The sequence below is a fragment of the Archocentrus centrarchus genome, chromosome 6, assembly GCF_007364275.1.
Source record: "Archocentrus centrarchus isolate MPI-CPG fArcCen1 chromosome 6, fArcCen1, whole genome shotgun sequence".
NCBI classification, from domain to species: domain Eukaryota; kingdom Metazoa; phylum Chordata; class Actinopteri; order Cichliformes; family Cichlidae; genus Archocentrus; species Archocentrus centrarchus.
This window is the reverse complement of record NC_044351.1, coordinates 28,038,177-28,064,349: the sequence shown is the minus strand read 5'-3', so window position 1 is coordinate 28,064,349 and position 26,173 is coordinate 28,038,177. Positions and strand designations below refer to the sequence as shown.

Sequence of the window (26,173 nt, the reverse complement as noted above, 5' to 3'; positions counted from 1 at the left end):
AAAGCTGGTTGGAAATCTGCTTCACTGTGAGTGGGGGGGGGGGACTCATTCTTTCTGAGTAAATGAAACATGAACTTTGTCTTTTTTCCTTGCTAAGATATTGAATCTGAAACATTTAACTGGGCTGAACAGAAATTTAATCAGCAACAACTTTGATTTTGATAGCAACGGTTTAAATTATTTATCTTCCAAAACTTTTCAGAAGCTCCAGCTGCTTATTTGATTTGGTGTTCTCACTGTTTTACACTGCATTACACTGGATATCTTTTGGGTATAGATTGCTGGCAGGATTTTAAAAAATTGCAATCAGATTACACATTAGTGAGTATTGCAAATGTCACCAAGTAAGTGCATCATGTCAAACCCAGAAGCCATCATTAAAACGCTACTAGCTTACCAGCATGCAAACACACATCTTTATCCACTAAAGCTTTCAACTGGACAGTTTCAAGCAACGTTGGCATGCTTCAAATATCGTTATTTACAGTGTACATCTACACTGTAAACCCGGATAAGTTGAATCTACTTAAAAAAACCAAGGTAACTCGTTGCCTTAAATTTTTTAAGTAATGAAACAGTTTATTTAACTCAGCCTGTTAAGTAAGCACTACTCCATTTCCAATTGAACTAAATTGTATGTTCTAATTGACCAAACTTAAAAATAAAATGTCTTTTGATCAATCAATTCCCCCTATCCTTTTCATGGTTGTGTGGGGGCTGGAGCCTATCCCAGCTGACAAGGCAGTAAGATGCAGGGTACACCCCATACAGGTCACCAACCTGTTGCAGGGCTGACACAAACAACCATTCACACCTGTGGGCAATTTAGAGAGACCAATTAACCTAACTCCAGTAACTGAATGTCTTCAGATTGTGGGAGGAAACCCATACAGACACAGGGAGAACATACAAACTCCACCCAACAAGAGTCCCGGGCTAAGGTGGAATTGAACCCAGACTATCAGATAGCTATTCTAGCTGTGAGGCAGCAGTGCTAACCACCACACCAGCATGCTGCCCAGGAACACAAATATTTTTTACAGTGTTGAACTGTGTCTGTTTAAATTTGGTAAATAAACATGATAAAACTCAGCCCTGCTGAATGCTGGTATATTAACATTTACAAATAACATTTGTCCATGGAACAATAAAAAAACTATACGAGAGAGCGTTGTGAACAAAAACACCAAATGTCAACTATTCCAAACAGCAAGAGGCCTGGACCAAGCCGGAATTGAACCCAGACCTTCCAGATGGCATTCTACCTGTGAGGTAGCACTGCTAACCATCATGCCACCATGCAGCTGTACATTAGTCCAGTCTGTTGGTATAAACGGGTATAAACTAGATTTTTAGCAGGTGCAAAACTTGATGATATTAAGTTGTTTGAACTCAAACACATGATTACAATAAGATAGACCATCAAAAAGTACAGTCTACTCACCATTAACAAGTAATGTTCACATTCTAGGCAATTTTAAGTAATATGAACTCAATATTTTTAAGTGGAATCAAAATCTGGGTTTACAGTGTAGTTACTAAAAGTTAATGACATGCAGTATATATATCATGGTGTGTGTTCTATTCTGTTTCTCTATTGTGTCTCTTTTTCTTTTCTCTTCCCCCCCCCCCACCCACCAGTCAGTCTCAGTAGCCTCTCTCTGAGGCTGGTTCTGCCAGAGGCTTCTTCCTGTTAAAAGGGAGTTGTTTTTCTCCCCACTGTCGCCAAGTACTTGCTCATAGGGGATTGTTTGATTGTTGGGGCTTTCTCTTGAATACTGTAGAGTCTTTACCTTGCAGTATAAAGTGCCTTGAGGTGACTGTAATTGCGATCTGGCACTATATAAATAACCCTGAACTGAATTTTATGAAAATTCCATATAAACAATTGTGTTTATTTCTGGATTTTTTTTCCCACAATATTGCAAACTGCTGTTGCTGTTGCTTTTGTTATTTAGTCCTGTGGGAACACTGGGCATTTAGACACCATCCCACGGGCCACGCAGAGTTTTGGGTTTAAAAGCAGGGAACCGAACAAATGGATTAGTATTTAAGCAACCCTAAAAAAAAATTTACCAAACTTGATTGTTACTTCAAAACAAGTACTGCTATGTTTTTTCTGTGTGTACTTGTGTACTGTTAAATATAATACATTATTACTGTTAAATATAATACATTAATTTATTTATAAGTGGTGGCTTATTAAGACTGCCTCCCTTCAAAATTCAAAGGAACTACTTCATTTGTTATAATGTGCAGTACTGGTCACACTTTCTGTATTTAATTATTGATCTTACTTTCCCCTGTTGGGTGTGACTCCTCGGATTTCACAGGATGAGCGGTCCTCTGTCATTGCCCATGAGTCTACACCTTCTGTCTCCATGACAATTGCAGTAGAACATCGATCCAGAGTGAAGCGCACTTCCTTTAAATTGGGGGAGAGTGAAGAGAGAGGTCATCTCTAATTCATGTGTGGATGTGTGAGCGTACAGTCGCCTGGCACTCTCTAAAAATTGTGGTATGTTCTAATCGGACATCTGCTCTGTATGCAGGGAGAAAAGAAGGATAACATGCAGAGGCATTTGGCTTAAATGCGCTTCTCTTACTTTACTGTTGCTCCTCACATCGAGGCGATGCCAGCGTCTATCAGCCACCCCGACATTATTTGTTAACTGGAGAACCAGGGTCCCAGAACCGTGGTTAATTTTCAGACTAGGCGTCCCTCCAATCAGCTCTAAGGAAGATAATGATGAGAATTCACACCAACTCTTCTGAAGATCAGTCTAAGACCTCAGAAAAAACTGAATATGAAACAACTTAACTCGCTAGAATAAACAAAATCTAAAGGCAGAGTAAATAAAAAACTGTGATGAAATGTACTGCGCACAAAACAGGCAGAAAAAAAAATGCAAGATGCAAATAACCAGTTTGTGTATACACAAGAAAACCCAAGGGACAAATGAAAGCATCTCACTTCAAAACACACAGTATGAACAAAAACGGAGGGTGACAATACAGTAACACAGCTCAACTATAGAATGGAATCTGCACCAGAAACAAATAGTTTTAAAAGAAGTTGTCAAATTGGAAATATAAACAGCTAAATGGTTGGTTTCCCCAAGTTACTATTCCCAGTGAGCTTTGTACATGATTTCTGAAATTAGATGTTATTTATTTTTACTTATTTTAATCTAATTTTTAAATGATGTGAGTCCTGCAAATGAATATTGGTGTGGCGGTATAAATCTGAGCGATAAATATCTCAAAACCTGAACAAAAATATGTGCATGGCTGGATACCAGCAGTGGTAAATCAGAGTAGTATATGTGTTTTCTTTAATTTCAACCCCTTTGAGTAAAATACAGAATTATGGGTTAAGTAATTTGAAACTGTATGAGTGTGAGCGGGTTTATCACAGCAGCATGAATATTTATACCACGATAGCAACAGCACTGTCATAAAAAAATACAATTTAGACTGATTTCTATTTTATATCTACTAGTGTTAACTATAATTTATTACAACATGAATATTCATTACAAAAATTTTCAGCATCATCAACATAATTTTAATCACATTAACAATAATATGAATCACTGTAGTAACAAGGTTTTCAGTTTCATTACCATCCTTCTTATGATACTGTATCACTTTTATTATAAATACTGTATACTGTAAATATGAAGCTTTATACATAGCTGTCCAAGTACCCAATCACCTGTTCAGTCTGATGAAATATTTACTCCTGCCCTTCACCTTGCAGATTGAGTTTTGAGCCTTTGTGTCAGCAAGAATAAACCCCACTGATGTGTCCTTGAGTGAGACACTGAAAGTCTACCAGCCACAAAGTCTGTTCAAAAGCTGAGCCGCCGCTTTGACGCAGGGGGTAAGCAAAACAGAATTTGTTATGGCAGACGGCAAAGCATTACATACACATTAAACAGCCAAACTGGGTTTCCTGTGCAGCGCCACATTAACTGTATAACTCAGTCAAGTGAGTGCTCCTATCCCTCAGCGGTGCACTAACGAACAAAATTTGCCTCGTATATCTGATTAGCTACCACCCAGTAATTAAACACACAAAATTAAGTTGCAAGTTTGAGTGCAGTAACGGCCCCGAGGCCCCTTGGCACACATCTAATTATACAGACTCTTTCTTTACCTATGGCCATGTAGTCCTCACTATCCCCAGGCTGAAGAGTGGCCATTGGGCCAGCATATAGTAGCAGTCCATCATCTTCCTCAGTCATAAACTCCAGTGAAAGATGGCTATCAAAGCAAGGCCTTATGGGGGGAAACCAGGCATAGCCGTTGCCAAGGAAACTAACTCTAGTCTGCTGACAGTCTGGCCCCTCAAGCTGTGGGGGGCAGTGGCACCTGTAGCACCAAGGAGAAAAACAGTGAGGAAAATCAAGGCAAAACAAGGAGAAAGAAACAATCAGTGTCATTCAGTTTTGAGATCTAAGAAACCTTCACGCTGTCCAATCTCTGGATAAGTGCGTGGCGACTTTTCTCTGGCATACGTGACAGCTTTGCTGATTCACACAGATAAAGGCTTGACTTTGCTCTAACACGCTGGCTGTCAAGAGACAGCCGGCGAAGTATTTTTTTTTCAAATCGCGTGCATTAGCCACAAAGCCCTATATATTCAACTCAACATTAAATCAATTAGCTATGAACACAACATTACTCTGATCTATTCTTTATCTATCACAGCTGTCTGATCTGAACCCTCTGGAGGGAGTTCCTGCTCGGCACATCACATTTCCTTTGTTAGAAGATAATTATTTCCATTTCTCTCACTTTTCTCTGTGTCATAGCACCACAGATTTTCTCTTAAGGTATTACAAACTCTGGCTTATAACTGCGCAACTGCCTCTTCTTGTAGTTATCTGCTTTGATTAGGGATTGAGTGACAAGGATCACTGCTCTTGCATAAACTGGAAATTAAATGTGTTTTGTGATCCTGTTGACTCTGTTTGTGTGTGAGACTGCAATGCTAAACATAAATAATCATATATAAACGCCATAAAGAAAGAGATATATGTACTGAAGAGAAACAGCCCATTCACTACTCGCGATGGTGAGGATTGAGGGGACCAGCTGATTTCATCCTGTCCTCGCCACTGCAGGCATGTGAGACAAGCTGGCTTTGCTGATAATGTCAGAGCCATCTATTTTCATGCGGTGTCTGAGGAAGGATTGTGTGTACTGAGACTGTTAAGGGATGTTTCTCCCATTGCTGTTTATTCTGCAGAGGGGCAACACATGTCAGGAATACTGATCCATATGCAGCAAAAGGGGCGGCTTAGGCAGAGTGCAGCCTTATGCATACATATGCACACGCCAAGCACAATGCACCTCACTCTTTCACAGTTCCTTCACAAGAGCCATGCCAGCCCAATTCAGGAGGTGCATGGCATGTTTTTCTTACTTGTGACTGACAATATCTGATCAGCTGCTGTCTGAGGTTTCCTGTTAAGCTCCTTCGACAAAGAATAGAATCAAAAATTGGATTTTTTATGGCTGGACTGCATTCACGGGAGGGCATATATGGCACATACGGGGAGATATTACAGAACAAGGGCTCCTTGCAGCAATATGCAGATCAACTGGAAACAATTTAAAGATAAAAGAAAAAAACTGACATGCTGACCCTGATGGCTATGCTTTGACAAACTTCCATGTTAATGTAAATGGCATTAACTGAGATTTTAAGAAATTGTGAGCATAGAGGGGGAAGGGTTAATCCCCTTGCCCTATATTTATTTAATCCTAGTATAAGTATGTGCATGAAATGAAGTGCAGGCTGTTTCTTCTGTGATATATGCCTGCAGAGACCTATGCACTTCAAGTCCTATATATTGACTAGAGACATTTATCAGTACAGACCTATGACCCCGATATGGCGTTTACATTCACCATTTGCAAACCATTACACACTGGAACCTTTAGAAATTTCAACAACAAGCTTTAGTGATACATACCTCATTCTAAAATCCTGGCAAGATAAATTCAGTTTTTAAAATCATGCGCGCACATTGAAACACTGCTTCTATGGTACACAGATCCAAGCCTTTAAAAAAATTAAGCTACTGTACATTTAGCTAACAATACAACAGAGTTCCAAAAGACTTTCAGTTCTTTTAGTTACAGCTGAAGAAGATTTCTCTCACAAGGGATCCACAGTAATTCTGGGCTCAGTTTCCAAGGTATCACTCTAACAGTAAGTCTACTGAGACTAGAAAGAAGACTGCAGCTCTTATTTCTGTTAAATATCTTTTAAGAGCCTATTTCATCTCAAGTCCTTTACAACTGCAAAAATGCCTCTCACCTGTATCCATTCTGGGTGTCAATGCAGGTTCCCCCATTAAGGCAGGGGTTACTGGAGTAGGAAGAGCAGCGTTGGTGGGTCATTTCTCTGGCAGCGCAGCCACACACAGCCACGGATGTTACTTTCACTGAGACCAGGGATAAAGCACCTGAGTCTATCAAGGTGGGTGAGTCACTGATGCTTAACTGTGTGGAGCAGCCGCCCGATGTCTTGCAATCAGTGTGCACACACTCATCTACTTGCACCTGGTTCACATTCGCACGCAGTGCTGACTGCAGCTGCAGAGAGCAAAGGAAGAGCGGAGCAGATGAGTGAGACAAAAACGAGAATTACAATAATTGTCGCCGCAGATAACAGGGATTTGTATCACCAATGCTGGCGGCCTGAGGGACACAGTGATTTACATTTGGTGAAACAAAACAGCTTCATGAGTAATGCAAAAGAGCAAGGCAAGGTCTTCACCATGAATGTTTTAATATTCTAACTGGCTGATGTTTAAGAATCATGATATGTCATTGGGAATGACAGATGAATCACAGTGATGCATAATGAACGCACAGAAACAAAAAAAAGAAGGGAAGACAAACACAGCAAATAAATGGGAGAGACAAAGAGACATGACAGGGGCAGGCAGTAAACAGACACAAAGTTGGTGTGAAAATAAAAGGGCAGATAAAAAAGCTCTGCTATCTGTTTCCCTCAAACCCCCCAAGTGTATCACTTGATGTATGAGCACTGATGACTATCTATCCTACATGATAGTATATGTACCTTCCTTTTATGTGCGGCGAGGACACCGTGCAATTTCTCTGGGCGTAGGTAGCCATTATCAGTTAGCACATAGAAATGGATGTCCACAGTTTTCTCCTCCCTGTCCGCGATGCTGAAAACGTTGATACTCCCTGGTCTGACAGACAGGGCTTCAGACAGGAAGTCCCAGAACGCCTCAAGCCGACTCTTCCCTTCGACACGAGAGTCGATAAAATCTCTTGCTGTAATGCCTTCAGGAGACAAAGAGAAGGGAGGTTCATGAAATAAGAACTACTGACTTATCAATGACAACTACTGAGTTGATCAAAGTCTGCTAAGTTCCTGATTCCATTAGCATGAGACATAGCCCAACATCCTTCTCTATTGATCCTATTTCCATACTGAATCACCCGTAAGGCGAATGACTCATGATGCAGATAATAAAATTTTTTTTTACTGAAACTGTGTTAAGATTCTTGACAAACAGTCTGGTACAAGACATTTTAATGACCACAAAATCAATCACATTTGCGGTTTCACCTTCCAGTAAAAAGTGGAGAATGCGAGCAGTCATCTTTAATCTCCCAAAAATGATAACAACTTGGAGTCAGAGGCATCCGTAATAGCCTTTGACTCCGTTTGCTGAATGACTTTTTAAATGTCAAGGACTTTACCTGAGACTTCCAAACTGACCTTTATAACTCAGATGTACTCTGAGAGACTGTCAAAAAAAATGAACACTCTGACATAAACTTTAGAGTGTTGAAGAAGGAGGAGGAAACGATTATCAACAAGCAGTATGAATGGTTGCTTTACAATGCTTAGAAATGTTAAATAATGCAAGTACAGAAAATTCTTTTGACAGCATATTATTTTTGTGTTAACTGGATTGACAACCTGATAATCATTCAATGAAAAGTACCAATTTATTCTTGCCTGTGGGAGATGCTGTCTTTCTCAACATCAGCCTCAAACAAGAATTTAACAGCAACAACAAAGAGCATCCTTTTTTTTTCTCCTGTGGAGGATGACTGAGAACAAGAATCCAATTCAAAAGTTATTTATTATATAATATGTTTTGTTTTGTTTTTTTTTTTACTTAGAGTCCTGGGGTCATGTACAAGGTGCAATCAAAATGTTCCGTTACACCACCCACGACAATCAAAAACCGTAAGTGGTTTCAGTTTAGCCAGTCTCCCCTTATAGTTATTCTCCCTGGGCATTACCCAGGGAGGGGCGTGCCTGCTATTTTTAGCTCGCTTCCTCAAAGTTCAATTCCTGTCCCTAGCATGTGTACAGAGAGCATCAACTTCTGCTTTAAACTGATCCAGCTTTAATTCGAGGATATAAAAGCTACAACCTACAGAGACCAAAGGGGAGTTGTTGTGAAAAAAAACCCAGAGTAGACTGGTAAAATGTTCTTCGTTGTTTCAATATTCATGGGATTATGCAGCAAAAAATTGAATTTGTCCCATTTGTACACATTCATTAGAAACCACAATTGTTCCACTTGAATTTCTGCAACTGTGCTTACACCATTTTATTGAAAAAGCAGGAGTGGGTTTATTTTTTTGTTTGTTTGTTTTTTTTGCTATACTGACACAATTGTTGCTTAGATTTGATACATTTGCCTCCCAGTGAGTTGGTCCGCTTCCCCAAAATGAACTTAGAAAATGAAATATGAGGGTCACAGTTTTATTACACTGTAGGAGATCCCGTACACATTATTAATGCACAAAAGCAAATGGTCACAACAGAGTGATATTAAAATAGCAGCAGTGCCAGAAGCGATGTGGTGCTTCCTAAATAGACCGCCTATGAGGTTAGATCAGCCCAATTTGAATCAGCTATGTGCTTTGATTTTTTAAGGGTGGAAAATTTTGATCAGACCTTGTACTGATAAACTAAGTAAAACAAAGTGCAACACATTTTTAACTGCTGTGCTGAAGGCACTCAGGGCTTCAGAATTAACACACAACATTCATGCCAACACGCAAGTCAGTGCTGGCGCAAACGCTACCGGTCAAACGCAGTGAGGCAGACGATAGGATGGCCTTTTCCTCCAGCTCCCGGACATGAACTCTGACTCCGGAGATCACATCAGGCCACACTTTATCAGACACCTCAACCCTCAACCAGTAGCTGCCCCCTGGAACATTCTGTCGCAGACTTAGCTCTCCTGAGCTCTGGTCCAGACTGAAGTACCTGAAGAAACAAAGAAAAGCTATTAAGCAGGAGACAGTTGCTTTAGTATAAAATGAGATAAAGAGAAATTTAAAAGCAAGGTTTCTTTTGTTTCTCAGCTCTTGTCTGAAGAAAATATGCCAAACAGATGGCAGACAGACAAGTAGAAAATTGGTCAGAGGTACCTGGATTCACTCCAGCAGGACATGAATGTAAATTAATGCTAAAAAAACAGAAAAACTCAGAGAAACAGATAAACAAAAACTGCCACGACAAAAGACAGATGACAAATAAAGTAAAACTCTTATGCTCCCAAAACTCCTAAAAGGGCTTGATAGTTGTCATGGTAACTGTCAAAATTTGTTACATGAAAAAAACAAATATGCAAATTGTTATTTCTAATCTGATCTAAAGGATGTGAACGCTGAGTAACAGCACAAGGACCTTATAAAACAGCATAGTAAGAATCTCAGGAACACCACAAGATTGCTCATCTTTTTTTTTGTTTGTTTTTTTTGATTCTATATTCCAGAATGCCGATCACCGATGATGGCAATGATTAAAGCCTGTCAGAATGCGTAGCTTATATTAGAGGCCAGGGAAATGGAGCTAAGATTAAGAAAAGTAACTGTAAGACGTGTCAGGCCCAGTGAGAGAATCCTTGTTAGGGAAATACGGCTCATTGCTGAATCCACATCCTCTTTATTTTTCAGTTTGGCAGTTCGTCTGATACGGCATTGCTTTAGCACTTGTACCGCCGCTACACATTTGAAGATCAGCACGTTTTCAGAGAAAATTAGATGCATTTAACAGTGAGCTCTTACTTAGCTGCACTCGTCTCCAGAGTGTAGGTCTTGTTGTCCCAATCATCTGGATCTGGGGCATACACCTTCCCCAGTGCCGCATTTGCTATCCTTCCTGTTCAAGGTAAACACACATGCACACACACACACGAGCACACAGACACACATACTGACTCAGTCTGGACAGAATCTGCTGATGCCAACACTTATCTTTTTCGTCCCTCTCTTCTCCTTATCTTGCATCCTTGTGTTCTGTTCTACTTATTATGCTCATAACTGTGGAGTCCCACTGCTGGAATGAATAGGCTCTCAGTGCTCCACTTCAGAGAGTGTGGAGCTTAAGGAAGCGAGGCTATCTCAGTATGGATTATGTTATTATCGACCTGCAGTGCCAGAGTACTGCAGCTGGGTAAACAATGGCAGCCTGGATGAGTCACGGTGCTCCTGTTTTCCACAATTACCAAAAATGTCATGTAGCCGAGTGTGTGATCAAAACACTAACAAGCCAATGTGCCTAACCAACTTACCTGGAGGGTAGAAACACTATAAAGAGAGAAGAATCATGATTCTTATCATATTGTGATGTTCAGATGAGCTTTAGGCAAAGGGTTGGCAGGGGAAGAATCTGCTGGGAGCTTGAGAAAGGATGTGACAATGATATTACCATAAGAAAACACTTTTAGAATGTAACAGAAAGAAAGCAATTATGAATTCCAGACTACTCCAAGCACGTATGGCAGTGAAAACTTTCCCCTAGGGCTGTAGCCTCACTTTCCCCTCTTGATTCAAACTCTCCTTGCTCTGTAGCAAAATCAGGGGCAAAGAGAATAGAACAAGCAACTCACCCTTGTAGCTGTGTACATAGACATCCTTCTCTCCTGCCTGATGGACGTTATCATTATGGTCGCCAATAGTGATGGTGAGCGTGTTTGTGGCTGTCATCGGTGGTTCGCCACTGTCAATCATAATAACAGGCAAGTGGAACTCACTCTGCCTTTCCCTGTCGAATCTCCGCAGAGCGGTGAGTGTGGCAGAGCCATTCCCGTGGTCCTGTAGGTGGAAGTCAGTGGAGTACACAGAGGGCAGGGAGAGATAAAAAGGAGGCCCTTGCTCTGGGGAGTCTTTGTCAGTGACATACAGCAGAGTTGAGCTCCTATTGAGCCAGACCACTTGAGGCACCGGACTGTTCTCCCATAGCATGGGAATGTAGGTTGTCTCCAGGTCTGGCCCGTTGTCATTCACGTCTAGCAATGGCAAGCGGACCGTGACACTGCCAGTCAGCACCGGGGTACCCTGGTCTGTCGCCATGACGACCAGCTCATAACCTGCCACTGTCTCTCGATCCAGCGGCCTAGCAACTGTGACCACACCTGCGCTGCTCACTGCAAAATGTCCATATAGGTCAGACTGGGAAAGAATGCTGTACAAAATGTTTCCATTTGTGCCCGAGTCAGCATCAGAGGCCGCGACCTGGATGACGCTGGTTCCTACAGTTACATCCTCAGGCAAAGGAGAGAGCAGGTACGAGCTTGGGGTAAACACAGGGGCATTATCATTCTCATCCTCCACCAGAACCAGACAGTGGATGTGGCTGGAAAAGTCAGAGTCCTCAACTTTGATGGTAAGATTGAACCGTTGCTCTCCCAGCTCCTCAAAGTCCAGCTTTTTCTTCAGCCTCAGAGTGCCCGTCTGCTCCAGTCTATGGCTAACCATGTAGAATCTCTGCTCTGAGTCTCCTGCCACCACACTGAAGGTCAAGTGTCCATATGAGCCAGCATCAGGATCCACAGCACTCAGTTCCAGAATAGGAGCATCTTCATTTGTGCTCTCAGGTACACGAGCACCACACCAGTCCTCTCTAAATTTTGGCACGTGGTCGTTGATGTCCGTTACCACAATAGTGACGGTAGCTGTACCCGTCATGCCCCCGCCATCCCGAGCCTCTACTACCACATGGTGTGTGTCAGCACGCTCCCGATCCAGACCCTCTGCAGCCACAGATATGGTGCCAGTGCTGGAATCAATCACGAAAAGTTCTGCACTGTCTGCATTTTGTGCATTCTCAGTAATTCTGTAGGTGAGGATTGCATTTTGGCCTACGGCTGCGTCATCAAGGTCTACAGCCATCATCTCCACAACTAATGTTCCGGCAGGAGAGTTCTCAGCTACGCTACAGTGGCAATTATCAGGCGCACATGAAAAAGTGGGGGCATTGTCATTGATGTCCCACACGTTGATGATAACATCCGTAAAGCCCGTAAGTCCCTCGCCCTCTTCGTCAGTTGCCATGACAACAAAGCGCCAGACAGCCCTTTCTTCCCGGTCCATGGTGCGCTGGGCATACATCTCCCCCGTGATGTCATTGATCATGAAATATGACTCCGCCCCTTGACCATGAATGGAATACCGTATGGCACCCTGATCTGCATCTTTGTCTGGGTCAGTAGCTGTCACCTGCAGAGATAAAGACAACTTCTTAAGAAAATGGATATTCATTCATCCAGTCAAACCCAAATTACCGCTTCCTCTTATCTCTCCTCAGCCATCACCCAAGTCTTCTTTGCTTTCGGATTTTTTAGACAGCCCATTTAAGTGTTTGCACTTTTCCCTGACCACCCAAATTAAAGCACTAAGCTCTGATCAGGCATGTTCCTTACATCTGGCCTCAGAGTAAGTCTGACAGTCTTACTGCTGAGTTTCCCCACACAGCATCTATCTCTGTAACTTAAATGAAATTTCTATAATGTTTCAAGCTAGGGTAAAGCACTAACAGTAGATAAACTGAAATAACATGTCACATTTTAAAATTGCGAGCATTACTTAGCCGCAGCATACGGCTACACCAAGAAAGTGGTGTTTAAAAGATTATTACAGATATATGAATTACAGTGATTACTGAAAACAACACAGTGTGTGTGTAGTAATCATCTGAGCCTCATACCTGTAATACAAACACAGGTGACCCATCAAGCTCCTCCGTGACAGATCCGTAGTACTCATTCATGGAAAACACAGGTGCTTCGTCATTCTTATTAACCACAGTAACTACCACCGCAGCGTAATCTTCCCATTTCCCATCTGAGGCTAGGACCAGAAGCTTGTACCTCTTCTGCTGCTCATAGTCCAACGGCTGTGCAATGAATATTGTCCCAACCTCTGGCTCAATGTCAAACACGCCACCTTTGTTGCCAGATGTTATCTGGTAGCGCAACTTGGCATTGGCACCTGTGGCAGGAATTAAAAATGCATGTTTGGAGTATCATTTTAACAAGGGCAAAGATCATTTTTAGCAATGTAGTAGAATTCACAGTGGGTTTTGTTCATGTCATTATTTTTTAAGCCTCTGCATGCTGATACCTCACTATCGTCCCCTTTTCGTTTGTTGCTGCATTCCTGCAAAAACAAAAGGGTGTAACCACAAGGGTATTACACCTCATTTCCTCTAAGACCTGAACATTAGTAGGTTTTCATGTCTTCCTTTCTTCTTTTGATTACTTAATTAAATGGAAACCTTGTACCTCGTCTCCCTGCCTTTAATCAGATACTAATTAAAAAAAAGAGTGTTGAAAAAAGCAAAAGGGAACATGAGAGTGAAAAGCAGCATAATGCACTCTGATAGTTCCCCCTAGGGAATGATTGTGAAGCTTGGGAGAGGGTGGGGATGGGGGTGGGGGGGTGTAGTTTAGTGGAGAGGAAGTCAATATCTGAAGATATCTACTGTGTCGCCACGGTCAGCATCCAGTATGGTGGTTTAACATTGGAATATTTAAGATAATCCCCTGGAATGAATAATCTTTGCTTTCAATCATTTTGTTGGGTTAAAGTAGCTCCAATCCCATGTAAATACACTAATCTGTACTATTAACACAACCCTTACTGACAAAGTGCTCCCAGTCTCCCACAGGGCTCTGGTAGGCTTATTGCGGTCAAACCCAGGGTGGAGTTTTTAAACAAGACAGATTGAGCAGAGCCTCTTAGGCGCAAGTGCAACAGTATTGTAACTTTAATGATGGTGGTTGGAGTTATTCTACAGCTATTCATCATTAGTGTTGCAGCCCAGCCTAAGCTGCACCCCCGCTCCCCATAAATACTTGATTAACGGACCTAAACATGTCTGATAAAGGGATCTTAGGCTACTGCAATACAGAGGATGAGCAACTGCTTTATTGCTTAAATCCCGCCCACCTACTGTGGGGGAGCGTGTCACTCTTTTTGGAACATATGTGCCACAGTGCATTACCAAGCACTTAAATGACTACTAAATCTAGCACACCGCTTGATTTCAGCAGTATGATTTCAGCAGAGCTCAGGCCAGATTGGAAAGGACTGCCCACAGGGTAACTTTATGAATACTGCTACAAATGAGGAAATATCTTTAGTATTTCTGCTGTTCGCAGAAAGAGCCTGGTCAAATGGCAAGCTAGAAATGTCTACAAAGTAATAACAAAGAAATAACATAAAAAGAAGTAAAATTAAAAACTGGTTCCTGTTGGCTAGCTTCTTTAACCGTTACTCCTAGAAAGTGAAATCAGTGAAATCTCCTTGGGACTTCAACAGTCTGCTGTCTTGTCAAACTTACCTTCATCCTCGTCATTAGCGCTAACAGTGACAACAGCCAGGCCCACATCTGCATTCTCATCGACACCAACTTCATACAGTCGCTGAGCAAACACCGGTTTGTTGTCGTTGACATCGCTGATGAAAACCCTCACATACGCTGTGTCTGCAAGAATGACAGCATGGCAGGAGATTAAACGACACAGCACACACAGGCAAACATGCACACACACGTACTTGAACCAGGGCTGTATGTGTGTTACTCTCATTCCATCTGTTTATTGATTCTACAATTCATTGTCACTGTTTAGTGGGAAAGAGGCACTTAACCCAGCACAATATTCCTCAATGACATATAAATTAGACAAAACACTATTCACAGAGATTTGCTGTAAATTACATGAATTATTCATTGTGTCAAGACTTTGGACTTTTTATAGGGGCAACCGTTCTGAACCTCGTCAATGAGCTACTTTCTTTTTAACAGAGAGTAGATAACTAGGAAGGTTAAATATTTATAAGATGACAAGTGTTTGTGTCTTATCTGTGGGCTCCTCATTACATTGTTTATTTCTTTAGTTAGAAAGAGTAAATTATCTGTTCACAGAGCACATGGGTGACATGTTAATTTGGAGCTTCCGCAGTAAAAGACAGTGGAAAGTGGCTTTGTTTTCTTGGCTTGTTTTTACATTTCCCTCCTCCGTTTGGTGTGTCCCTGGGGTAACAGAGAGACAGGTAATGTTTGCTGGCGAGATGAGCCCTTCTGGATGAGGTAGATATGTAGACACAGCTAAGGCTCATCGCAAATGCTAAGCAGCCCAGGCAACCTGAAAAGAGGGTTTTGCTACTCCAAAACACCGCCCTACACTCCTAACACCTCTGTCACAAACACAAGCAAATACCCCCGTCTAAATACAAATGTCATAGCACGTCATTCTAGATGCACAGAGATTCTATTACTGCCGAAATGTCACACATGGCAAACAAACAAAGACCTTCATGGTTAAATAGTGAAAAAAGAAAGCTAAAAGGCAGAGGAAAAAGCAGATTGCTACAAGAAAGAGTTAGAAGAAATCTCAGAGCTATTTTAACATGGAAGAGAGTGTTGCTGTCTGGTCATAGCAGTGGAATAAATCAAATTAAAATTCACTTTTCAAAGTCAATCCCAAGGTGTAAATGAATGTAATGCCAATGCAGCCTTTTTAAAACACAGTGCACAGAGGAGGCACTCCTCAAGGTTTAGAGTTTTGGTATTGCCCTGTAGGCATATAGGGAAAGAACAATGCTGCTTTTTATGAATTGAACATCACACCGGGGCAGAGGTCGCCCTAAAGTTAACTCTGCCAACTTTTAAAGTTTCGTAGAATGCCACAATAGCAAAAAACATATTTTTGCATCACTTTAAAAGATAGGGATACAATGAATCAGAAGTAGCTGTCGCTAATTATTTATGTCATTATAACAAAGGAGTAATTACACAAAGCTGGGTTCTTAATTGTCTGGACTAGTTTGACATTTTGGCATACATGCGTTTCTTGCTGAGAGTCAGACGAGTCGATTGAACCCATCAAGCCATTATGTTAAATACAAAGAGAGAGACAGAAGCTTGATCGTTTAACTCGGGAAAAATGCAGGAAATGAAACTACCCACATCTAGCCACAGGTAAAGAAAATCCATCTACAAGCAACTTGAAAGTGCAACAAAAAATTTACAACTATCTAAAAATTTAACAGTTACAAATTGCTGTGGCACATATATGCCTGGCTCTTTTTGGCTGCCTGCCATAACAGGTTTTTGCACAGAACAAATTAAATACTACATTTTAATTAGTGAACTCTCGGGGTTATGATAAGCAAATTAGTCAGCTAGTTCAGCCCTGAGCAGCTACAGCATTAAAACCAGGTAAACTGAACATTAACGGTGCAATGCAATGTTGCTCTGGGAAATCATGGGGTCCTGCCTTTCATTTAGATGTTACTTTGACACGTGCCAACCAGCATGACAACACTGTTGCAAACCAAGCGCACTCCCCCCCAGTGGATATGGCAAAAGTTTTGACTTGGCCTCCAAACTCCATAGATCCCAGTCTGATCAAGCATTTGTGGGACAGATCACAACTTCGAATGAACCCATTCTATGGAGGCCCCACCCGGAACAACCTGGTATCAAAGTATATAATACAGCCGCCTATCCACCGTGTCCATTTCATGCTTTGCATCTTGTAGGTGTGAAATGTACAGGCAAGCTGAAATTGCAGGAAGTTGCAGTAACTTGCAGTACCAGCAGGGTGCGATATTTAATTTCCAGCTTACAACTTTCTATCACCTTTCTGTAGATTTTCAGCCATTTAAGTAATACTACATTATGAATATTGTTTAACAACAACAAAAGACAACACACTAGGTGTACGGAGGCCATTTTTGTATTCACATCAGCCTGCTGGTGTAAAATAAAATATCACACCCTGGTGGTAATGCAAGTTACTGCAACTTCCGCTGCGTGTCACTTCATATCACGACATCCACATGATTTCCTGGAGTGGATAGGCTCTATTACCATGATACTGGGTTGCCCTGCAACCTAAGGCACACAAAACGGCCCAGTGATAAAAACTAAAGTTGTGTTAGTGGATGATGATGATGATGATGATGATGATGGGGATCGGTTGATAGCTCACCGAGTCCATCTCCACATAGTATACCTAACACTTGTAAGACAGATGTGCCTGTCGTGGCATGCAGAGAAAAGTTTATGCTTGGACTTTTGCATGCTTTGAAATTAACGTGTGTGTGTGTGTGTGTGTGTGTGTGTGTGTGTGTGTGTGTGTGTGTGTGTGTGTAGCAGCTACACTGATCCATCATCCTCATCAAATGAGAGAAAACAGGATATTTCTGACTGATAATTTCCTTTTAAAAATTTGAGCATAATAACACTCCACTGGAAGAGACACTGTTTTAGCTTATCTCTTTCGCTTTAATTTTCACCAGTGTTTGTGTCGGTGAGAAAGTCCACAGTGTGCAGGGAGGGCAAGGTAAAGACTGGAGCAGAGATCAGTGAGCCATTTTATCCATGTAAATACAGACTGGACAAGCTAGTAGAACTACGCAACAACACATAAGATATTTCCCAGCTCAAGCTGGTATCAATTGTATTCATTTATAATGTTATCAATAATGCTTCAGTGCTAAACTAGTTACTTCAGATTTTAAATTTGTCAAATGTCTAACTATTTTGATGATACTGGGACAAAATTTACTAAATTTATCAGTTTTATGCTAGATGAAAAGCTATTACCCACCCACCCACCTATCCAACCAGCCATCCTTATAATTTCTAACCTGTGTTGGGCTGTTTGTTCTTCCCAGGTCGAGCTGACTCCTGGCCATCTTCTGACTGAACTTCCAGTAAGTAGGAGCTACGGGCCTCACGGTCAAACACAGCTTCTGTGTAGATGATCCCAAGTTTTGGGTCGATACGAAACAGACTGTGGTCACCACTGCTGTCACTCAGCAGTGAGTAAGTGATCTGTGGAGCACAGGGAATTTGAAAATTAAGCTAAAGTATACTTTCAAGCAATAACTTGCAGAAACAGCAGAAGTAAAATGCTCTGTGGTTGTCACAATGTCACAAGGGCTAAACAAATCAATATGCTCTGTTCAACCAATATCAGACAGCTGATGAAACAGTTCCCAAACCCACGTCTAAAACTTTAACAACAGTGAAGCAAAAGCTTCCGCACTGGTGGGACTCTGGTGTGATGTTACATAATACATAATAATTGGGAAACAGCAGTCTCTGGATTTTTGCAAAACCTTTTTTTTTTTTTTTTTTAACCTTCACAACATCATCATGACACCACAAACCTCTCCATTAAGACCCAGGTCTTTATCATGGGCAGACACTTGCAGAACTGAAGTCCCGATCTCGGCTCCTTCTGTCACTGAGGCCTCGTAAATGGATGACGTGAAAAATGGCACGTTGTCATTGACATCTGAGTATAGAAATTACATCAGCAAATTGCCAATGTGTTAATTTCCTGATACCACTCACATATCCTTTTCCTGCAAAAATTCCAATGGGCCTATACTGCTTGGTACCTGTGTAAATGGCAATAAAGTCTATCTAATCTAATCTAATCTAATCTAATCTAAAATATGATATAATGGTACAATCTACCAATTAAATATAGTAAAGGACAAAGACAGAGTGAGGGAAGTAGAAACTATACCTGTAATATTCACATAAACTCTTGTGAACGCTGCGAGAGGCACTGCAGCCACATTTTGCGCCCGGACCTGAAGAGAGAAAAATGGTGTGGTTTCATAGTCCAGCGGCTCAGACACCAGAATGGATGCAGAGCCATCTTCCCGGTTGGGGGAGAGGTAGAAACGAACAGGCATGTTGGTTTCAGGGACCATCCCATCCTCAAGGTTGTAGGTCACTCTCGGGTCACCCAACTGAGAGGTTGCCTTGACCGTCTGAACAGGATGAGAAGTTATATCATGATTTTATTGAAAGAAACCCTGGATCTTAGGTATTGCAGTAATTAGTAGGAGCTTGTACGTGAGGCAGAAAATGATAAACTGAGCGAACAGATAAATATAAAAAAAAAACAAAAACGGGGAATCTGTCATACTGTGATCTTTCATGTCAATTTTGGAAAATATGTTTATATGAGGAGTAGCACTATTTCTGTCCACTGTTCCTTTCTGTCCCTTTTAATTTCACAGTTGCATCAATGTTCTACGAGGTCAATGAGTCAATCCAAGAAATAATGAAAGTATTTAAGAACTTCCAGCTAGACATTTTTAAATCTCTGAACAGAAGCTAATTATTTTATATTAATTAATTAGTTTTAAGATACTGGTAAGCACATTTTGTGGTCTATATGCTATATTTACTGGCTCTAGCTTCATTCTGTGATATTATTCTGGGCTTAAAAGAAGTGCTTTTTCCCTTTTTTGCTGAGGGCTATATGATACCACTCCTATGGCTGTGTAGAGCTAGGCTGAAACTAGCTTAGCATAAAAACTGGTAAAACAAGAACAGTCTGTCAAAGCACACAAGATGCAGTCTGTTAATTAGTGTGCCTTGTTATTGCTGGTGGTAATACACTGAGTGACTGCAGGGGGAGAAGGTGGGAGTGCTCCACTGCTCAGTAAAGGCAAAGTACTGGGCTACTTTTTAACTAGACTACAAAAACAGATGTCTGTCCCTGACTTATTGGCTTGCTGACCATCTGAGCAATTAAATTACTCTATTGGTCAATTTATGTCTTGTGACTAAGAGATTAAGATTCAGTAAAGTTTCTTGGTGTGTTTTTAAGCTAGGTGGAAAAATATAGACAGAGTACAAAAAGTTTAATAGCATCCTGTGCTTATCTTAGATTTTACTTCATTATTCTTTCAAGACTTAAGAACAGCAGGTTGAGCAAGAATAATTGGTATGATCTGTAATAGTCTTAACTAAAATCTGTGGTTAAGAGGAAATTGTGTTTGAATAGGTCTTGTATGTTGTTCTATAGCACTCCGTCTAATTTATGGTCATTTTCCTCTCATTGTGGACAAACATGGTATTAAGACAGTGCACCTGTCGGTATCAATGGTGGTGCTAACAATTTAATAATATAAAAAATCTGGCAGCCACCAGTGATAACCCTCAGTCTCCTGGCAGTAAAATTTCAAAGATTTAAATAAAAAAATCAAATGGAAACATCAAATAAACAATTATGAAAACTGAACATTCTCTTAAGTGTAATTATGAAACTGTAATTAATGCTAAAAGTAAAAAACAAAACAAAACAAAAAACAAAAACAAAACTGCTGAACTGTAGAAAATGTGTCCCATGAGTCTTTAATTATTTTTACCCCTCACCCCTCCCCTCAGGTCAGAGGTCAAGCTTTCTGTGAATATTTCTTGTGAATGCCATAATTCAAAAAAGAAGTCACCTAGGATTTTTAAATTTATACCATAGATGCATCTACTAAAAATCTCGGACAAGTTCGACTCTTGTTGGCCTCGACCTCAAGGTAAACAATGCCACAGGTGCATGAAGGATATCATATAGGCTTTTCATACTGATAGCTTAGCTGCATCTACTGACAATCTCTGACATTTTAGAATTTGGCAACCTTGATACAATTCATACATTTTTTTTATTTTCAGGTTTCTCAGTGGTGCAGTATAATATGTAGCTATTCCAGCGCCACTGTTTCAGTCTTTTGACAAAATGACATTCACAGCTTTTTCCAAATTTGTGATCAGTGAATTTTCATAATGATAATAACCCTTCTACTGTCAGATTGCTGTAACTGTACTGATTTTCAGGACAAACATAATTGTACTTACTTTACTTTTTTTTTTTTTTACTTAAGTAGCTTCCTAGTAGGACTTTTTCTTGTAGTCTTACCATGTTATCTCAGTACTTTCGATTTAACCCATTTAACACATAAGTGGGTCAAAAATGTGGACCACACAGTGTCACCCCTTAAGAAGATGATTTTACACATCAAGAATGGATACATGTATTATTTTCATTTTTTTTTTACATCAGAAATGTATGTGCATTCATGACTATTGTGTGAAAGTGTGTTTCTTATCATCTGTCATCAGATTTGCCTATTTTATAGTTTGTGATCCAGCCTCAACTATAAGCTTGATCAAAAATGAAAAGTATTAAGCCTAATCTTAAGAATAGAGAGGGTGTTTGCCTCTTGAATCTAAACTGGGAGCGGAAGGCTCTGTGTCCCATTCTTCTTTTAAATACCCTACAAACCACAAGTAAGCCAACAGTCTGAGAGCAAAGTGCTCTTTTGGAGTGATATGGTAAGATGAGGCCTTTGAGAAATGGGGCCTGATTATTCAAGACCATGTATTTTAGGACAACCAGGTAGTAATGAATTACAATAGCCTGGCCTAGAAGTAATAAATGGATGAATTAGCTTTTCAGCGTCAGGCTGAAACAGGATGTTTCTAATGTTTGAGATGTTGCACAAATGCAATAAAACTGTCCTATGTATTTGCTTAATACGAAGGACCAATATTCTGGTCAAAATTAACAATGTTACTGGAGGTCAAGGTAATGCCATCCAGTCAATATCCATGTTGTGCGCACACACACACACACACACAAAAATGCTGAAATTCTTTTATTGCTTTTGTGTATTTTTTTCTTTTCAAAATGTTTTCAAAATGGTGAAGTGAAAAATAAAAAACATAAAATAATTCTTGTGTGGGTCAAAATGTAATACAAATGATCATTCTTAACCAAAATAACAAAAATGGCATAAAACACATTGATTCAAAGGCAATTTTTAATTTTTGATCCACTTATGGAAGAATGGAGGGTCTAGTCACTCATGAATATAAGGGTTAAGTAAAGTCTCTGAATTATGTTTCCATTACTGGGCAGAATATATTAGAGTGGTTAATTATAACTGACTTTATCAGAAATCAGCCCTGAAAATGTCCTGCTCCCTCTGTTGAGAGTTAAGCTCCACCCCTGAGCTGATGGCCACATTTTTTAACTTTGGACAGAGCCAGTTTAGCTGTTTTTCATTTCTTTTGCTGAGCTAAGCTTATCCGCTCCAGGACACGACTCAATAACTAACCCCTAGTGCTATCAGTCTGCTCATCCAAATCAAGAATCCATGCCAGCATATTTCCCAAAATGCCAAACTACTACTACTTCTTTGAGAGTGGTCAAGTAACATTTGTTCACATGTAACAGGCTATAAAAGAACCAGGTCAGACTGCAGTAGGGGACATCAGAAACACAGGTTATGTCAAATTTGGATTAAATTTTCTTTCAGTGATTGACTATCCGAGTAAGACATGTAGTAGGATGAAAGTCAAACTTGCTGTCTGAGCCCTGAAATAACCTCTTATCAAGAAGTGAACTGTCTTTTGAAGACCTTGAACAAAAGGATTTTTTTTTCTTAGACTGACAGCTATAAATTTTTCACATCAAAGGAGACATTTTCAATGAATTTATTAAGTCTGGTGTCATAAAATTTGCTTAGCACATGGGATTCAATGTCATCTTTCTGCTACAGCATCAAATTAGAACACTTTGACGGATTTTTTTAGTGCACTTAAGAACTTTTGAAGGCATATTTTTAGTCCAGTAAGAACACAATGTCAAAATGGTCAGATAATAGCAATAATAACTGAGATATAGAAAGAGAAACCAGCATTATAATATAAACATTGTACCAGAAATTGAAGTTACATGCATGCTTACCACTATGGGTGTGTCCCTGGCAGTGTTCTCAGGGATGACAACACTGTAGCTTTCTTTTTCCCACTGTGGGGGCTGGTTCTTCACATTGGTGATGGTGACTGCCAGCTCCACAGAAGTGCTACGATTTCCCCCATCAGATGCTATGATATCCCGTGTAATATAGGTCCGCTGTGAACAAAGGGAATAGTTCAGTGAGGGAAATTATCATCATATTTGTTGTTGAAATGATTACTACCCTGAACAGCATGTAGGATATTACTTTAATCTTGTGAGTCAATGTGTGAAAATGTGGCCCTGTTGACACTGGTAGCAGAAATTACCACAGTGGTAGTTTTGTGTGTTTTCTGTGCACAAATTTTTAATAGTATTATAACTTGCATTAAAAAAAAAGTTACCATCAGATCTTTGGTCAGAGCCATTATTTGTTTACTCCTTCACTTACAAGAAATGTGTGAACATTGACACTGTTGTCACAGTTTTGTGTCTGTACTCCACCACAACATATCTGAAATAAAACAATCAAGATTTTAAGTAGCTGCAAACATATTGCCTTAACTGTTACTTTTCTTATACAGTCACCTGTTGCCTTCTGTATAATGTAATATTTATGCTAACCTTGAATAATAAATTGCATCATTGTTACTTTTAAAATCCATTGTGGTGGTGTACAGAAGCAAAACTGAGAAAATTGTGTCACCGTCCAAACATTTCCAGATCAAACTATTTTTGTGGTGCAAAAAGTTTAAAAGTTACACCTTTATGTGACTCAGGAGTGGCTGTCTCTGGACAGAAAGCAGCACTAGGAACCAAATGTGTGCATCTGGGTGTTTAGATGGATCTTTATACCTGAGCAGATACAAGCAGTGATCAGCTCAGTGGAGGACCCAAAGTTGGAAATCATTTAGTTAGGCTAAAACAACAAAAGCAGTAGGATAAGCCATACAAAAATACATTAAGCCATAATTCAGACTATACAAAAGCTCCTCTTTTGCTACTGTGCCATAATTGAATTCCAAGGACATAAGGCAGTAAATTTGACTTGGAGACCATATTTCATCAAAGTGAACGCCACAAGAAAAAGTGAAAAGAGGCCATTAGAGTGTTTGAGTCCATTTACCTAAATTAAACAATGAGTAACATTAAAATTGCACTCACGCCAAAGTGAAGAAGAACATTTAGAAATACTTCTTTGTTGCCCACACATTCTAATTGTATTTCACAATAGCCACTAATTCACAGTTATAGAGCTTAAATGAAAAACTGTTCACTATTATTTCACCTTGAATTCAATTGTTCAGCTTTAACATTTTGACTATCAGCTGCATTATTCTATCAATGTAAATCAGGGCCAGCAACTCTATTATTGTGCTGCAGTAGCCAGATAAAAACCAATCTCACTTAAGTTCAGTATTACATTTTCTATTTGTGGGACAATCTGATTAGTATTTGTGACAAAATGCAACTCTTTTCTAAAGCTTGAAACCAGAGAACAAAGATTGTAATCTGTGATGTCAAATATGTACCCAGCAGCTGCTGTTTTTATATTAAATGAATATCTGACTTGGTAATACAGAACCAAAGCTGGAAATTATATTCTGGATACGGTCATAGCAACCTTTTCCATCTTTTCCACTTAATTCTCTGCAGAGCTGTACTGTACAGTCTGTTGACACGGGATGAGGTCAGCTCTGGCTGTGCATGTCTTGGGGCATAAGAACATTCATAGTTGCTCAATGGCATATCTCTTCCTCTAAAGTGCTTCAAGTCAACTGGGAACAGTGCTTCACATTTTACTGTGAAGTGTGGTTTGAAAATTTAGCCTTAATTCTCATTCAATGTAATCAGAAACTGTGATGAGAAAATCAAAAAGAACAATGTCTCAGACCAGCTGAGACATTTAACATTTAATGAAGTGCTTTTATAGTTACAGCACAAAGATTGTTGCATGAGCCAAATAACTTCTGAAACCATCCTAAAATATGCAGCAGCTTTGTTAGGCGAGGTTTTGTGCTTAGCATTATCAATTTTGCATGAAGTCAGCAGCAAAATTGCCAGAGACTTCCGACACCAGTGCAGTAAAAAGTATGCTAAATAATAAACAGCTCTATAGTGCAATAGCAAGTTTCTGGCTGAAGACCATCTCTTCTTTGAATAAATGAATTCAAAGCAAGAAGAAGACCGTAGTTAGGTCTGAGAAGGACTACAACATACCTATGAAAAATGTAAAAAAAAAAAAGTATTCCATCACTGACAGTGACATTATAAATCACTTAAAGTTAGTCGACAACATCGGCTCAGTAAATTTTAAAGCTAGCATTTTTAGCTAGGTTTCATATTGAACAAACTTATTTATGCATGTGTTTTTCAAAAAAAAAAATGTATCTTAAAGGGTATTATTATCTTTATATTTAATACCTCTCCAAAGATTGTGGCTTAGTGTTTTCATTTTTCAGAAGCTGTTAGCAGTGAGGTTAACTTTGCATTTATAATCTTCCTCACAGTGTTTCAGGTAATCACTTCAAAATACATGAATCGTTTGTTGGTGCACACTGTCAGTCTTTTTATCAAAGTCTCAGATGATAAATGATGATGAAAGAAAGTCTTATTTCCAACATATCAAAGCCACAATACTTATAATAGACAAAGAGTTGCAGTGTGTGATAATTAGTTGCTTTTAAACCTGTGCTATTCATTAAAACACTTTTTTGACAAGCTACTGCAGGTAAGAGGATGTTTGTGCACATTTAAAGGAAAAGCCTTTGTAACAGCGCAGTAGAAAAATGCTACTGTAGCTATTAAACACAACCAGAGGAAACACAAGCTGCTAAAATGTATTTTAAATAATTTGTTTAGACTGAATAAGTCTCCTTCCCTCTTCTTTCTCTGTGGTATTTCCACATGCAGTACCTTTGGGAGTAGAGCTGCTCCAGACTGGTAGTGGCAGTTAGAGGCACTTTGAGGTGTCTCATTCATTAACTTTGTTGACACAGACCCACAGGCCATGTGTGTGCGCGCCGTCCTGGTTTAACTGATTTTGTGGGGACCTCATTTATTTACGCAGTTACGTTATGAGGACATGCCTATATTATAAGGAAAAAAGTAAGTCCCTATAAAAAAATTTTTTAAATGATGTGAAGACATGGAAATAAAAAGTCAGGGAAAGGTTAGGTTAAGGTTATGGTAAAGGTCAGAGTTAGACAAGTAGGGGTTATGTTTAAGGTTACAGTGAACCTCTGGGAATGACTGTTATTCAGTGTCCTCTGACATCATAGATACATGACTGTGTGTGTGTGTGTGTGTGT

At 39.9% G+C, this 26,173-nt stretch overlaps 1 protein-coding gene across 1 annotated transcript in view; it reads right to left on the bottom strand.

Annotated features, from left to right (window-relative positions):
- The window catches only part of LOC115782200 (neural-cadherin-like), a 100,740-nt gene that overhangs the window by 18,482 nt on the left and 56,085 nt on the right, over positions 1-26,173 (bottom strand). The window contains exons 12-25 of the mRNA XM_030732267.1: positions 22,872-23,039; positions 18,858-19,107; positions 18,493-18,620; positions 17,968-18,154; positions 14,651-14,794; positions 13,013-13,296; positions 10,917-12,525; positions 10,093-10,186; positions 9,105-9,289; positions 7,106-7,335; positions 6,335-6,612; positions 4,163-4,377; positions 2,607-2,734; positions 2,298-2,425 (exon numbers count right to left, since the gene is read on the bottom strand). Coding sequence (XP_030588127.1) covers positions 2,298-2,425; positions 2,607-2,734; positions 4,163-4,377; positions 6,335-6,612; positions 7,106-7,335; positions 9,105-9,289; positions 10,093-10,186; positions 10,917-12,525; positions 13,013-13,296; positions 14,651-14,794; positions 17,968-18,154; positions 18,493-18,620; positions 18,858-19,107; positions 22,872-23,039 — 4,028 coding nt within the window. The remainder of the gene's footprint in view (positions 1-2,297; positions 2,426-2,606; positions 2,735-4,162; positions 4,378-6,334; positions 6,613-7,105; positions 7,336-9,104; positions 9,290-10,092; positions 10,187-10,916; positions 12,526-13,012; positions 13,297-14,650; positions 14,795-17,967; positions 18,155-18,492; positions 18,621-18,857; positions 19,108-22,871; positions 23,040-26,173) is intronic.